The sequence below is a fragment of the Mytilus trossulus genome, chromosome 6 (assembly GCF_036588685.1).
Source record: "Mytilus trossulus isolate FHL-02 chromosome 6, PNRI_Mtr1.1.1.hap1, whole genome shotgun sequence".
Taxonomy (NCBI): Eukaryota; Metazoa; Mollusca; class Bivalvia; order Mytilida; family Mytilidae; genus Mytilus; species Mytilus trossulus.
In genome coordinates, this window is record NC_086378.1 from 22978268 (window position 1) to 22993630 (window position 15363).

Sequence of the window (15363 nt, forward strand, 5' to 3'; positions counted from 1 at the left end):
CCCAGTAGTCAGCACTTCGGTGTTGACATGAATATCAATTATATGGTCATTTTTATAAATTTTCTGTTTACAAAACTTTGAATTATTCGAAAAACTAAGGATTTTCTTACCCCAGGAGTAGATTACCTTAGCCGTATTAGGCACAACTTTTTGGAATTTTGGGTCCTCAATGCTCTTCAACTTTGTATTTGTTTGGCTTTTTAACTATTTTGATCTGAGCGTCACTGATGAGTCTTATGTAGACGAAACGCGCGTCTGGCGTATAAAATGATAATCCAGGTACTTCTGATAACTATTTACACCACTGGGTCGATGCCACTGCTGGTGGACGTTTCGTCCCCGAGGGTATCACCAGCCCAGTAGTCAGCTCTTCGGTGTTGACATGAATATCAATTATATGGTCATTTTTATAAATTTTCTGTTTACAAAACTTTGAATTATTCGAAAAACTAAGGATTTTCTTACCCCAGGAGTAGATTACCTTAGCCATATTTGGCTGAACTTTTTGGAATTTTGGGTCCTCAATGCTCTTCAACTTTGTATTTGTTTGGCTTTTTAACTATTTTGATCTGAGCGTCACTGATGAGTCTTATGTAGACGAAACGCGCGTCTGGCGTATAAAATTATAATCCTGGTACTTCTGATAACTATAGAATGCATCAAACCACTAGATCTTGCAAATTTATCTGATAGTCTACTGACTTCTGGTCTAGCTACCATCAATACGTCTTAATGAGGTCTTCGGTTAAACCTTTGACAGCACATCGCCCTTTACAATTGCATTATTCTGTTTTTGTCCGATCAATTGTGTTATAAGAAAAATATTTTCTGGTCTTACGTACTGTAAAACTATCATTTTCAAAACCAATTGCCACCTGTGAGTGACTTAAGAGAAGGGAAGCCATATCTCGGAGAAGGTCGGTCGTGATCGAGAATATGTTACACGATCAAGACCTAAAGGAATACAGTATCATGCTTTATATTGACTGTTTGTACAAAATCTGACTCATGAAATAAGCATACAACCAAATTCACAAGAAGTTCTTATTTTATAATTGAACGCCAGGAATTGATTGAACTGTGGTAGAGATGACTATATTTTCTTACGCCAGTCTATCAAATCATTGCACGTCACAGAGTCATGACATGATTATAATTTCTGTGTTTAGCTTTCTTAAGCCGATATATACCTTTTAAGCTAAAACACATAGAGTTATCTGATGCGCGTGTCTAGTCCTAGGTACATTTGAACATACATACAAGAATATGCCGTTCTAGGTGTTGCAATAACGGTTTTAGTGAGGACACATGACACATGTGTCCATCTACCTTCACGTAATATATCACCCAGAATGTTATTACAAGTCATTTCAATGTGAAATCCACCTTACATGACGATAAACTTATCTTCTCTGTACAAATCAGGCAATTCCCACTGAATATCCATTACCAAAAGTGGCTGATCTGCCATTACTATTGATGTTTTTCTTGTTTTAACCACATTTTCCGTCTTATCCATCAAATACCTGATCATTGCAACTGAATTGGCTTGTTGTAAACAGTGGCATCATAGATTTTACACTTACTTGCTTTTTAGAGTAATGAGATGAATTACGATTTATACCAGTTTGCCCTGGTAGTGCATATAAATTACTCATTATGTCTTATACAAAGTTTGCGCATGCGCAAAATTGTTAAATTATGTGTTTCATAACCTTGAAAAATGTTATCAAACCAAATCATAATATCATTGAAAATCCCAAATCACTTATTTTATAGTAAATAGTTAAAATATTTTTTAATGAATTTTGTTACATTTTCGCGCATGCGCAAACCCTGTATGTGTCAAATACTCATGCCTAGTGAATTATTCACCTGTAAAGAAGGTAGCTTCCAAACCTGACAGCTGTTTTTCAATATAAGAAGGTAAACGAAAAGTGTTCCAGAAAAAAATCAGTATTTTCAAACTGGGAAAATAGCTATTATAGAAAACGGCGGTGGCCATCTAGAATTTTTTTTTTTTTTAATGGCCAGCAGTTGTTTCTATAAAATAGTATAATAATGATGCTTTGTGGTAATTTTCATGCTTGTATCATCATTTGCACAATTCTCTCGATTTTGCCTGCTAATATCTTCCACTATATATAGCAGATGTGCATCCATAAAAAATGAAATTAACTCAATGCCCAAACTAATACCAGAACGACAGAAATTATTCACGGTATCTTTATTTCTGGCAGTTTGTTTTAGATTCATGAGTTTGACTGTCCCTTTGGTATCTTTCGTCCCTCTTTTACATGTCATAGACATTTAGATTTAAAAAAAAAAATTATTTGGTATTACTGTGAGTTATTAATGGTACCTATGAATACCGATGAATCTCTCATAAGAATACCAAATGAAAATAATTTACGTTTCTTAAACATAAATAGTATTTGTATGAAAATTTCTTTCAGTCTCCCAGTTTCATAGATTAAATCCAAATGTTTAAAATCTACAGATAATGAAGAATACAATTTAAAAAGTGTTCCTAGTTGTACATTTCATATAAAAGTTTGCATCAGAAAACATCTCAAACAAATGGTATCAATTGCATTAAAAAAAACTTTTAAGTACATGTTTGTCTAGGTACTAAGACGACACCGCAATTCTGTTAGTACGCCAAAGTAGTACACATAAATGTCATTCCGTTAATTCTACTACAAGAAAAAAAAAAGGTTTACCTTCAGTTGCACATTTCTATTCAATTGTATGTACAAATATAGTTATGTTGACCTATTTTTTTCTTTCTTGAAAATATATAAAGTGCTTTGTAAGCTGTTTTGGCTCGTTATCGTTTTCTTTTGAACATGATCTTGTCTTGTGTATATTCTTCTACCTTTTGTTAATGATTGTCGTTTTTGAATTTTGTTTTACCGTCAAAGCTATTTGAAAAAATAATTATCTCAATTAAAATATTGGAACATATATAAAAGGAGATGTTTGGAATGGTTGATTAACTAAAGAGCAACACATACTCATTGTTGAAGGCCGTACGATGACCTATAGTTGTTAATGTGTGTGTCATTTTGGTCTTTTGTGGATAGTTGTCTCATTGGCTATCATACCACATCTTCTTTTTTATAAACACATATAAAATGCAACATACAGTCTTCAACAATAGAAACGTTTTGCCATGTTAAAATTTGCCGGAATATCAAACGAGGATAATGAAATTCAATAAACATTGATAGCTATTGAATCCAAATTTTCTTATTTGATTCATTAAGAACTTGTTGTAAAAATGACTTAAAGCTAAACATACAGGTTCGTTCAAACTTCAAGAACTATTTTAAAAAGACCCAACGCAAATGGCAAGTTAAATGTTTATATAAAGTAAGAATTGAAAAACAAGTTTCGTGTTCTCCAATTAGAACTTGAAATAAATTACAGGTAAGAAAGAAACCCCCTTTGTATTAATATTCAAAGTTTTGATATGTTGACCTTTAACTTAATTTTTTTATCATCTTATCTGGTTTCAAATTGTATCATGGAGATTCTACACACATGGATATGTTTCGGTTAGTACTAAAATTTCTAATATGACGTGTTCAAGCAATTTTTTTGGGGTTAAAATGTCTATTGAGAATTTTTGGTACATACAACATAATGATAGATAACAAAACAAGACAGAATGTTAAAAGTAAAATTATAATATAAGTGCAGGTTTACTATCTAACCAGAAAGATCAACCTGTGAACTTTTCAACCTGATAAATGTAAGGTATTCTATAATGGTCTAAATTTTTTCCAATTTTCACACGTATGATTTATGGCGTTCAAAAGGGGTTTAAGTACATTATTCTAGTTTCTTAACATATGTGTATTACAATGTATTAGGGATAAACCATAGCCCCGTAAGTTCATTTTTAAGTCTGCAATTTCAAGTATCCATAGATTTAGGAAGATTTGGCATGAGTGCCAATGAGACAACTCTCCATCCAAATAACAATTTAAAAAAAAGTAAACTTTAATAGGTCAATGTACGGCCTTCAACACGGAGCTTTGGCTCACACCGAACAACAACCTATAAAGGTTCCAAAAATTACTAGTTTAAAACCATTAAATCGGGAAAACCAACGGTCTAATTTTCTGAAGTTTAAAAAAAAGTGACAGTCGTTTCTATCAAAACAATACTTTATCATGATTTGTGCTAACATTATAACCTTCTATTTAAAATCACGTGTATTATATATTCAAACAATATATTCTGAGAGGATTCTAAAGTGATCCCAAGTCCTTAAGCATTCCTATGATACCACCATTATTGCAATATTTAACTCACAGGCAAGGTGAAATTTAAGCGTTAAATATATAAACAACTGTATTGTATGTTCTATCTGACTGTGTCGAATTGGTTTCTTTACTATTTGAAAATATAGTAATATTAATAAGAAATTGTCAAACCATTCTCCAATTTCAATTGCTAGTTTGGAATAAAATGCTTGAATTTTATAATTCATCAGTGACGGATACGATATATAAATAGTCATCCTACTCCTTCTTACACTGATATGAGACCTTCAAGCAACATTTCAATGTTTAAATATAAATGTTAGTAGATTTTGAATCCACTAAACAAAACTGTATTTAAAAGTGGTCATCCTTAGCCGAACCTAGAACAAAGGTGTAACAACATAGGATGAGTCTACAGTGAAATATTAATCTGAAAAGAGGTACCCCTGGGGTTCGTGTTGTTTATTCTTTAGTTTTTCTATGTTGTGTCATGTGTACTATTGTTTTTCTGTTTTTCTGTTTGTCTTTTTCATTTTTAGCCATGTTTGTTTTATATTTACGAGTTTGACTGTCCCTTTGGTATCTTTCGTCCCTCTTTTAAGGTCGATACAAAGAGCAACAACACATCTAACAGATACACGTGCTACTGAAACCTAGTGTAAAGAAAAGTTGCAAATTTGGAAAACCTTATGCGTTTCAATACAAATATAGCTCCGTTTTAGTATAAAAGAAGGTATACAAATGAAGCACGTTAAAAGCCAACTACTGGAAGTCGGAGTGACCAGCAATTACTTGGTAGCAAACACATGTTTTGTTGTGTATAAACAACAATTGAATCAATAAAATCTCCATAATGACAATATTTCAAAAGTATACAAAAGGGACGGAGGATTCACTAAATACCAGTATGTTTTTGGAAATTTTATCTGGAAAGATAGACGGAACCGTTATGAAAAAGAAAAAACAACAAAATATCAATCCTTACTTAAGTATTTGCTACAACAATCGTGGGAGACGTCCTTACATTTGTAGCATTTAACTAGCACATGCCTTGTTCTATGCTTCCAAAAATACAGGTCTTAAACACAGTTTCATATAATTACTCGCCAAAATATAGGACTGAACGTATATATTCATAACATTTATTATATGAGTTTATGGCGCAATTACTACATAAGTATAAAGCCGCCTACCAAAACCAATAACAACAATAAGAACGAACTAAGTTTATACCTGGAGTTTCTTGTTGAAAACATATTTGTTGAACTTTTTTCAACAAATTGTCAGAATTCTTTTTGGCACAAATTGTGCGCCTCTCCCTGTTGTCCTTTTTATTTACATAAGAGTAGGAGTTCCTTCAGACTTTTGTCATAATCAAGCTTATGAAAAAGCAATAGCATAACCTTTACATTACGATATATTGATGATGTCATTTACATTAACATTTCAAACCTTTCTGATTGGATTCCATTTAAAATTTATTTACCATAACAAGAATTTAAAGAAACAGAAGAGATGGTTTCTCCGCTCTAAGTTTAGACATATACCTGTAATTTGACATAAACGGACTTTAAAAAAAAAGAATATACGACAAACGAGTTGATTGGTTGATATAAGTTAAAGTGACAATATTTCGTATCACCAGCCACAACACTGCATAACCATACACCACAAATAACTATATAATTCATACAAACATCAATCAAAACAACGACCCCCCCCCCCAAAAAAAAAAATGAGGTTTCCACGTTAAAAATCTTATTTCGTAAGCAATATTTCAGGTCATTTCAACACACGTATTCCTATAGCAACGTTTCAATTCATAATCTGATAACCTAGTGCTCCCGTCGATTACCATACTAAGGAGAACAAACTAACACTATACGCTGATTCAGTTGATTTTTTCCCGATAACAATTTACCAGAACTTTTTGCTTGGAACATATACAGTAGCATCCTAGAGAAGAACCTGTAAAGCATTGAAGAATTGATTTTCTTACTTCTTGCAGTGAAAATGGAAGAAAAACAAGACTCAGTACACAAATGCCCCACTCGCACTATCATTTTCTATGTTCAGTGGACCATGACATTGGGATAAAAACTCTAATTTGGCATTACAATTAAAAAGATCATAGCATAGGGAACATGTGTACTAAGTTTGAAGTTGATTGGACTTCAACTTCATCAAAACCTACCTTGACCAAAAACTTTAACCGGAAGCGGGACATACGGACGGACGGACGAACGGACGAACGGACGCACAGACCAGACAACATAATGCCCCTCTACTATCGTAGGTGGGGCATAAAAACGAATGGACAACAATTGTCATATGATTCCTTACTTGGTACAGGCATTTTGTAATGTGGAACATAATAGGTACAAATTTCAAACATAGGGGTACAGCAGTCAACATTTTGCTCTTATCTTAATCACTACAAACATAAAGATAAACCTAAAAGCATATATACAAAGCACATTAGCAAAATGGCCGCTTTGACTTTGAAAATTAAAGGGGCATTAGTTACGAAATACATAAGAAATCTAGATTACAATTAAAAATGTATTCAATCATTAATGCAAGTGAGGATTGGAATAATACTTAACTTTTAGCAGCAGTTATGGTAAAATTATGTCAAAAATAAGCTAAGTAACTTTGATAATGAATTATTCACTTGCATATCTTAAAAAAACTAACCAATATTTATTTTTTAATTTTGTAGGACTACTTGGGTTTATTCAATCATTGCTGTTGAATCGTAATATTTGTGATGATATCATGTATGTAGACTGTAAGACAGAAGCCTTACCAGGAAATAAACTATATCGAGATAACAATAGAAACATCTACGACAACTTGTAAGTTCAAAAAGGTTATTAAATGACAGAAATGATGAATTTGATGAATTATAGAATAATTAGGAAAACAACTCCATCTCACAAATATAGAAAGAGAAAGTGATGTGATTGTCAATGAAACAATACCAAATGACACATAAATTAACATCTATAGGTAACTGCATCGCCGTCAAGAATGACCAAAACCCATATCGCATATTCACCTATAAAAGGTCCCGAAATAACAAATGTATAACAAATTCAAACGAGAAAACAATTGACCTTATTAATGTACAAAACAATGAACGTAATACAGTAACAACAGCCAACCACTACACTAAAGGCTCCTGACGTGAGACAGACACATACATATAAAATATGGCCGGGCATGTGGGGTAAATCATGTAAAAGGCATTTCAACCGTACCCTTAACCTGGAACAGTGGGGTTAACAAGTTTATCAACGGCAGATTGGACTATTAACTTAAAAATAATAATTGTTCAATATTTTAGTTGTACATACAGTCAAGCAAAGTGTAGAGACAGTTCTATTGATCTAGAGGCAGTTTGTACTTGTGTTCATCCTATGATTCAATCTCCAGTTACTCCTGTATCCCAGATAAGATCGTCACAAAAGTTTTTTACGACTATGGCTGCCGCTTCGTCACATTTAGTATCATCAACAGTAAAACCTACAATGGGTCCACTAACAGTTAAGCCAACAATGGGTCCACTAACAGTTAAATCAACAATGAGTCCACTAACAGTTAAATCAACAATGGGTCCACTAACAGTTAAATCAACAATGGATCCATTAACAGTGAAATCAACAGTGGTTCCACTTACAGTGAAATCAACAATGGGTCCAACAACAGTTAAGCCAACAGTGGGTCCACTAACAGTTAAATCAACAATGGGTCCAGTAACAGTGAAACCAACAATGGATCCACTAACAGTTAAACCAACAAAGGGTCCACTAACAGTGAAATCAACAATGGGTCTTCTAACAGTGCAATCAACAATGGGTCCATTAACAGTGAAATCAACAATGGGCACAACAACTGTTAAGCCAACAATGGGTCCACTAACAGTGAAATCAACAATGGGTCCAACAACAGTTAAACTAACCATGGGTCCTCCAACTCAAAGTGTAACAACACCGGATGCGATAATTTCTGTATTTTGCCAAAATAGTGGTGTCATTAATTGTTCAAGCGACCAGGAACATATGTGTGGATCTGATAACACAACGTACAAAAACAGGTATAAACAATCTTTATATTTTTAACAATTCATTAACAGTCATTTGTGAACACTTTGTATAAATAATCTTTGACTAAGTATAGCGTATTTACGTGACGATATTGGAACATAGGTATTTAGTTGAATCTTAACAGGAACATATGTTCACTTAATAAAAAAAACGACACAAATAGAAATAGTAAACAATGAACAAAATATTCAGACTATAATAAAACTGTACTTGGGTAAAAACATTAACAGTACCAATTTTCCTGCTCCAGATGCGCATTTCGACTAAACATGTCTCTTCAGTGATGCTCATGGCCAAAACATTTGAAATCCAAAGCTTTATAAAAGATGAAGAGCTATAATCCAAAAGGTCCAAAAAGTATAGCCAAATCCGTGATTGGAGTCCGAGCTTTGCGTGAGGGGAATACATTCCTTAATCCATGATAATTTCTAACATTTTGTATCAGCTTTTAATAACACAAAAAAATCCGTATTTCTGTGCTGGTGATACCCTCGGAACTAACAGTCCACCAGCAGAGGCATTGACCCAGTGTTAGTAATAACATTAACGGTACCAATTTTCCTGCACCAGATGCGCATTTCGACAAAAACATGTCTTTATGTTTTATAAGTTCATTTGTGTAATAATTTTTATTTCTGTATTATATTCGACCACAGAATTAATTTAATCAAACTATAATGCTTTTGCATTGCTAATACATTTTTTTCTTTTACAGATGCGAGTTTACCAAGGCTCAGTGTGTCAATCCGAATCTTTCGATCGTTCGGGAAGGAGATTGTTGACATAAATGTAATATACGAGGTTTATATATTCTACGTATACTTATTAAAAGAAAATTAAACAATGAAATAACTTTATTTGACTTGTTTCTCAATGTTATTGGAACTGTACTGACAAGGCCACTCGTTTCAGCTTTCTTGTGGTATTGAATATACGTATACATGTATTTGAAAATAATCACTAGATAAATTACTAGATGAAGAGGAAATTTCAGCAGTAAAAATGATCTAAACAATATGATATTCAAAATTGAAATTGTTGAATGACCCCTTATAGGAGTTATTTCTCTTGTAAAACATTATTTCGCAGTTTTTTGAATACCAACTATGAAAGAGAAAGAAAAAGAGAAATCTAAACAAGAATAAACATTGAGCACAATAAGATCTACAAATCAGTCATCTAAGCAAAAATTGTCGGCTGACTGCTTTTAGTTCTGCTGAATGAAGTTTTGCATTCCTTTTTTTGCAAACATACGAGGACTATATCATTCCATAAAATGTCAATTAGATTCTAGCGGACAGTCCTCTTATTAACAATCACGTCTGCATTATTGTTTTTTTTAGAAAACTTTATTGTAATTTCTTTTTTAAATATATAGTAAAGAAAGTGACTTTATCTCAAGTTGACTTCAATAACTATTTTTTCCGACTTTCCACTTCCAGATAGAAGCATTTACATTCTAACATGGTTCAAATATTTATAAGGTGCAGCACATTTCTATTTTAAAGGTTTAATATATTAATTTGTTCCATAATATGTTCCTCGTTTACTACATTGCGTAAATGCATTCTCAATATGGACACAATAAGAGAGGGATTTTATCCTAGTGTTTATCAGATATTGTTAAATATTAAATTACAATTATAATTACAAACAGTTAAACTGTTTTTTTTTGTAAACAAAATTCAAAACCTTTCCTTTTTGCATTTTGTTGGATTTGGAAATTACTTTTAATTGAGAGACTGTATTGTTGATATGGGCTGCTTTCAACACACATATTATGTTTCACAAAGACACCAACATTCGTTTTGTGTTTGTGACAGAGGCCCGGATTAAAAAAAAGATTTAAAACTTTTAGGGAAGAAATTGTGTGAGATGTAGGTTAAGAAAAAGAGTTTTTTTTAAATATATAGAAAATTTGGAAGAAAATAAGATAATACAAGTTGATAGATGACATAACTTGAAAAACAAATTTAAATGCATTACTGTATCTTGCAATATTCATTTTGCCCACTTATCTATTTGTTTTAAGTGAAAAAAACAACTTTATGTTTGATAAACATACGAAGATTTCTCCCTTTTCACGACCACTTTTCAGTGTGAAATAAAAGTTAAAAAAAAGAATGTTGCTGCGCCTTATGTTGATTTTTTTTTCAGATTGCAAAAGTTAAATTATACAAAAGATTGAATTTTTTGGGCAACATTTATCTTCATTTAGTCTAGCAATTGCCGTGTTTTACCGACCCAATAGTATAATCAGAAAGAACGACTCTAAAACGAAAATACATTGGTCACCTTCACGAATGGTTGTGTCTGTGTCTCAACTCATTAGCGACATGTTTTTCTTATTTTTGTTCTCTAGAATTGTCTTTTGATCTCTTAATTAATTTAATTGCAATTTAATAATGAACGTAAAACTAAGGTAATAATTTCACCGGTGTTAAAATTTAAAAAAAAATAAGAAGTACAATCGTTTACATACACCATTGATGACATCGTGTGCATTTTAAAAAGACATATACTTCCTTACAAAACCGTCTTTTCCACACACACACTTGGCTTCAATGGCGGATTCAGGGGGTGTTTCCGGGAGTTGGAACCCCCTTTTTAGAGCGATCAATGTATTTGAATGGAGACATATAGTTGGAAGCCTCTCCCTTTTGTCCCGCGATAAAAACCCACTTTTTAAAATGACTAGATCCGCCCCTGTGCTATATATAATATCTTATTAGTAATCAAAGGTACCTGGCTTATAATTTGTTATGCCAGACGCGCGTTTCGTCTTCATTAGACTCATCAGTGACGTTCAGATAAAAAAAATTATAAAGCTAAACAAGTACAAAGTTGAAGGGCATTGAGGACCTAACATTCCAAAAAGTTGTGCCAAATACGGCTAAGGTAATCTATGCCTGGGAATCAGTAAATTTATAGAAATTACCATATAGTTGATATTGATAAAGTGTGAGTCAATATTTTAGAATTGAATGCTTCTTTTTGTAACTTCATTGGGGTGTAAAAGCGTTGATCGAAGAACATTTTGTATGAAACGCTTTTACAACCCTATGGAGTAACAAAGAGGAGCATTCAATAATTATAATTACAGTTTAGCTTGGACCATGAACACAGAAATCATATTTTATTTTATTCACATGTGCACATTATTGTCGGAATTCATGTTATGATGGAGGATAAGTTTTATTGTGTAATGCAATTGTGTAAGGAATAACACGTGATGTGCAGTTAGCCAACCAGAATAACGTCTTATGATGAAACATACGTCTCATGTAAGTATTTGACAAATCAATGTCTTATTATCTTTTTTAATGTTTATTGTCATTTATTCACTTTTCTGTTTATAACATAATTGTTCTTAACTGATTTATCGTATTCTGAACTTTAAAACTTTATCAAAATTTACCTTCTTTGTTATACTTCCCAGCTTTACACTAATTTCCTTTCAAGCATTTTCTTCGAATTTAAATTCATCTGGTGTTTTATTATTTCCTCCCTTTATACCAACGGTGTATTAAGTACACTAGAGTCTATATAATGGTTACCCTACAGTATGTTTTTTTTTCAATAAAATTTATATATTGTAAAAAAACAATTCTTACGAAAAATATCATATTAATATCAAACAAATTTATCACGTTAAAAAATCCTGCAAGAATTATTCAATGTAACAATGTATGAAAGTATAAAAAGTGTTTAAGAAAAGGTTCAGTAAAATTCGTTGTACGTTTAACTAATAAGAAGATGAGTACATTGATGGTGCCTAAAGGACCCATTGATGACCATGCTATTAGTTGTAACTTCAATATTTATTTAAAAGTCACTGAAATCTCAACCACATATGAGACTTCAAAGCACAGCATGTGAAACACATGTTTGACATGTTCGCAAAGGAATGCAAGCTTAATAAATCAGATGTTATATTCGTTGAAATCCATAAGATCCCCGCAGACATGGCATAAGTCTAAAATATCATAATCACCATAAGTTCTTAAACTAACCGCACTTTTCGTACTTCTTATTTAATTTGTATATCGAACTGCAATCTTATATAAATGACAATAAAAATCGAGGGACGAAAAATACCAGAGGGACAGTCAAACTCATAATCGAAAATAAACTGACAACGCCATGGCTAAAAAAAAGACAAACAGACAAACAATAGTACACATGACACTACATAGAAAACTAAAGAATAAGTAACACGAACCCCACTAAAACTAGGGGTGATCTCACGTGCTCCAGAAGGGTTAGCAGATCCTGCTCCAGATGTGGCATCCGTCGTGTTACACATGTCATAAAACATCCGGTTAATAGTCTCATTCGAAGATCACAATTATGGGGAAAGGGGATTGTGGTTACGTGTTTATTTCATATAGGGTAAGAAGTCGGTTGTAGTAGTGGTACGTCTTATTATAAAAGTAAAACAGTGGCGAGAAAATGTCTGAAGGTTTACATAGACATAGAAATTGAAGATGAACGATTAAAATAAATTTATTAAACACATTTAAAGCTAATAAGCTAATATGATAAAATGTTATTGCTGACATTTGTTATTGTGTAGACCAATGAAAGTAGCATATTTATTTCAACGTTACTAAAGTTCTTATCACTTTGAAGGCCCACTAGTCTAAATGCCACATGTTAAGATAGTCAGAAAGATAAGTTCGTTTCACAGTGCGTACACATCTGTTATTATTTACACAGAGTGCTAGTGACCTATTTGATTACGTCAGTAAATTCCATATTGTGATTCAAGGTTCGCTTTCACACCAATTGAAATTTTCTGGCCCCATATCTTTGTATCCCTTTAGGTCACTAGTACACTGTTCCTATTAACAATGTACAAGAGGGCTATATCTTTCATTTGAAAAGTGTTATCACATTTCTGATTAAAAATTATGACCAAGACCATCTTAATGTCTTTTGTTTTCAGCCATATAAAACGCTTCACGGTTGGCATCACTAACTATGATTTGTTATTGGGAAAAATAGATCCTCCATATCGAGAGATCACTCGATCCAAATTTACAGGCACATAACACGTTTTTCTGAAATATCTTTCCCTAAATTCAATTACAACTTAAAAGTATACATTCACTTGGTGCAATAAAAATTAATCAGCGAGAATCTCAAATATATATATATATATGTATATTGTTTATTTAAACTAACTCTAAATACAGATCATTAACCTGCAATCTCATAAGTTTATTATATGAAATGAAAATAGAATAAACTTTGTTAAATACAACAGTTAATTTACTACACACTTCTGCCGCACTTTAATTTGTGCTATTATAAATTAAATAGAATAAGACAACAAAGTTAAGAACAAGTTCTTAATATTCGCAGAATTAAACATGGATAATGCCTTTAACATTAACTATGTATAGTGCAGACTTTTACGAACACCGCAATATAAAAGAGGGGCGAAAGATACAAGAGGGACAATCGAAACAAGAGATAGAAAATAATCTGACAATGGCATGACTAACAAAGAAAAAGACAAAAAGACAAATAAAACTAAGCAAGGCACAACATTAAAAAATAAAGACTAAGCAACAAGCATCAAATAAAAAATAGGGGTGATCTCAACTGCTCTGGCAGGGAAAGCTAATCCTGGTCCACATGTGGCACCCGTTTAGCTGCTCATGTTATAAATCCGGTAAATAGTTTTATTCGGTAGGTTTCGTTGGTGAAAAGAGAAGGGGATTTCAGTTACGACATAAGATACATATCCGATATCATCTATGAAACGGTTATTCCAAAACGGTCAACCAACTCGTGATGGCGTCTGTAAAATTTTAGAAGGGATGCTTTTAACTTTACCGTTTGGAACAATTGGTTTGATGCTTTCTTGTGAGCAACAACCTTATCAAGGAAATCATGATAGGACGTACAATCCTGGGAACATCGTATGATTTTGGAGATATACATGTTTACTCCGTATGCAGGCACTGCTGGATTTTTGCTACATAGAAATGGAAAGATTACAATTGGGTAGCTGAAATCATCTCTTTTGTTGTAAAGTTTTGTTTTCAATCGACACTCAGTGTCAATTTCTAGATTTCAATATTTTCGAAGGGTTAAATATTTCTCAGTGGTGTCTTGCCATGGCTTTGGTTGAACTTGTTTGTTTGCTTTTTGGTCTTGAATGATTGTCTCTAATATTTAATTTACTGTGCATTTGCAATCAGATATCGCAGATCAAATTTATTCGTTCATTGTGTATTAATTTACGTTTTTTGATTGAGTTAAGTCTGCCAATTGATATTTTATCGTGTGTTTTTCTATGTTGTGATGTTATGCTATTGTTTCAGAAAAAGGGAGAAGGTTTGGACCCATTAAAACGTTTAATCCCGCTGCAAATGTTTGCACCTGTCCTAAGTCAGGAATCTGATGTACAGTAGTTGTCGTTTGTTTATGTAATATATACGTGTTTCTCGTTTCTCGTTTTTTTATATAGATTAGACCGCTGGTTTTCCCGTTTAAATGGTTTTACACTAGTAATTTTGGGGCCCTTTATAGCTTGTTTTTCGGTGTGAGCCAAGGCTCTGTGTTAAATGCCGTACATTGACCTATAATGGTTTGCTTATTTTTAAATTGTTTTTTGGTTGGAGAGTTGTCTCATTGGCACTCACACCACATCTTCATATATCTAATAAGTCAAAATATGAGGCAGACTTAACTGTTTCCGTTGTATCCTGCTTCTCTAGTTCGATAGAAGAGATGCGTTAAACCTAGTTACCAAATTTTGAATTATTTAATGAGAGAACACCATCTAAATTATATATACACCTGCAATTAAGTATTCGACACCAAAAATAAAATCAAATCAAAAAGTGCAATTTCAATTTTTTTATTTTCAGTTTTATTTATCTGATAGAGTACACCTTTCCTACTTATTGATCTAAATAAATTGTTTTTCGCTCTTGCAAGGTTGCTCCGTTATGGTGTTGGGATGC

The 15363-nt window shown here is 32.6% G+C and overlaps 1 protein-coding gene across 1 annotated transcript; it reads left to right on the plus strand.

Annotated features, from left to right (window-relative positions):
- The first annotated feature begins 3512 nt into the window (after positions 1 to 3512).
- Positions 3513 to 9199, plus strand: LOC134723258 (uncharacterized). The gene is made up of 4 exons (XM_063586878.1): positions 3513 to 3560; positions 6997 to 7132; positions 7624 to 8373; positions 9099 to 9199. Exons 1-4 carry the CDS (start codon positions 3530 to 3532, stop codon positions 9163 to 9165), a joined length of 984 nt encoding a protein of 327 aa, XP_063442948.1. The 5' UTR covers positions 3513 to 3529; the 3' UTR covers positions 9166 to 9199.
- The last annotated feature ends 6164 nt before the right edge of the window (positions 9200 to 15363 follow it).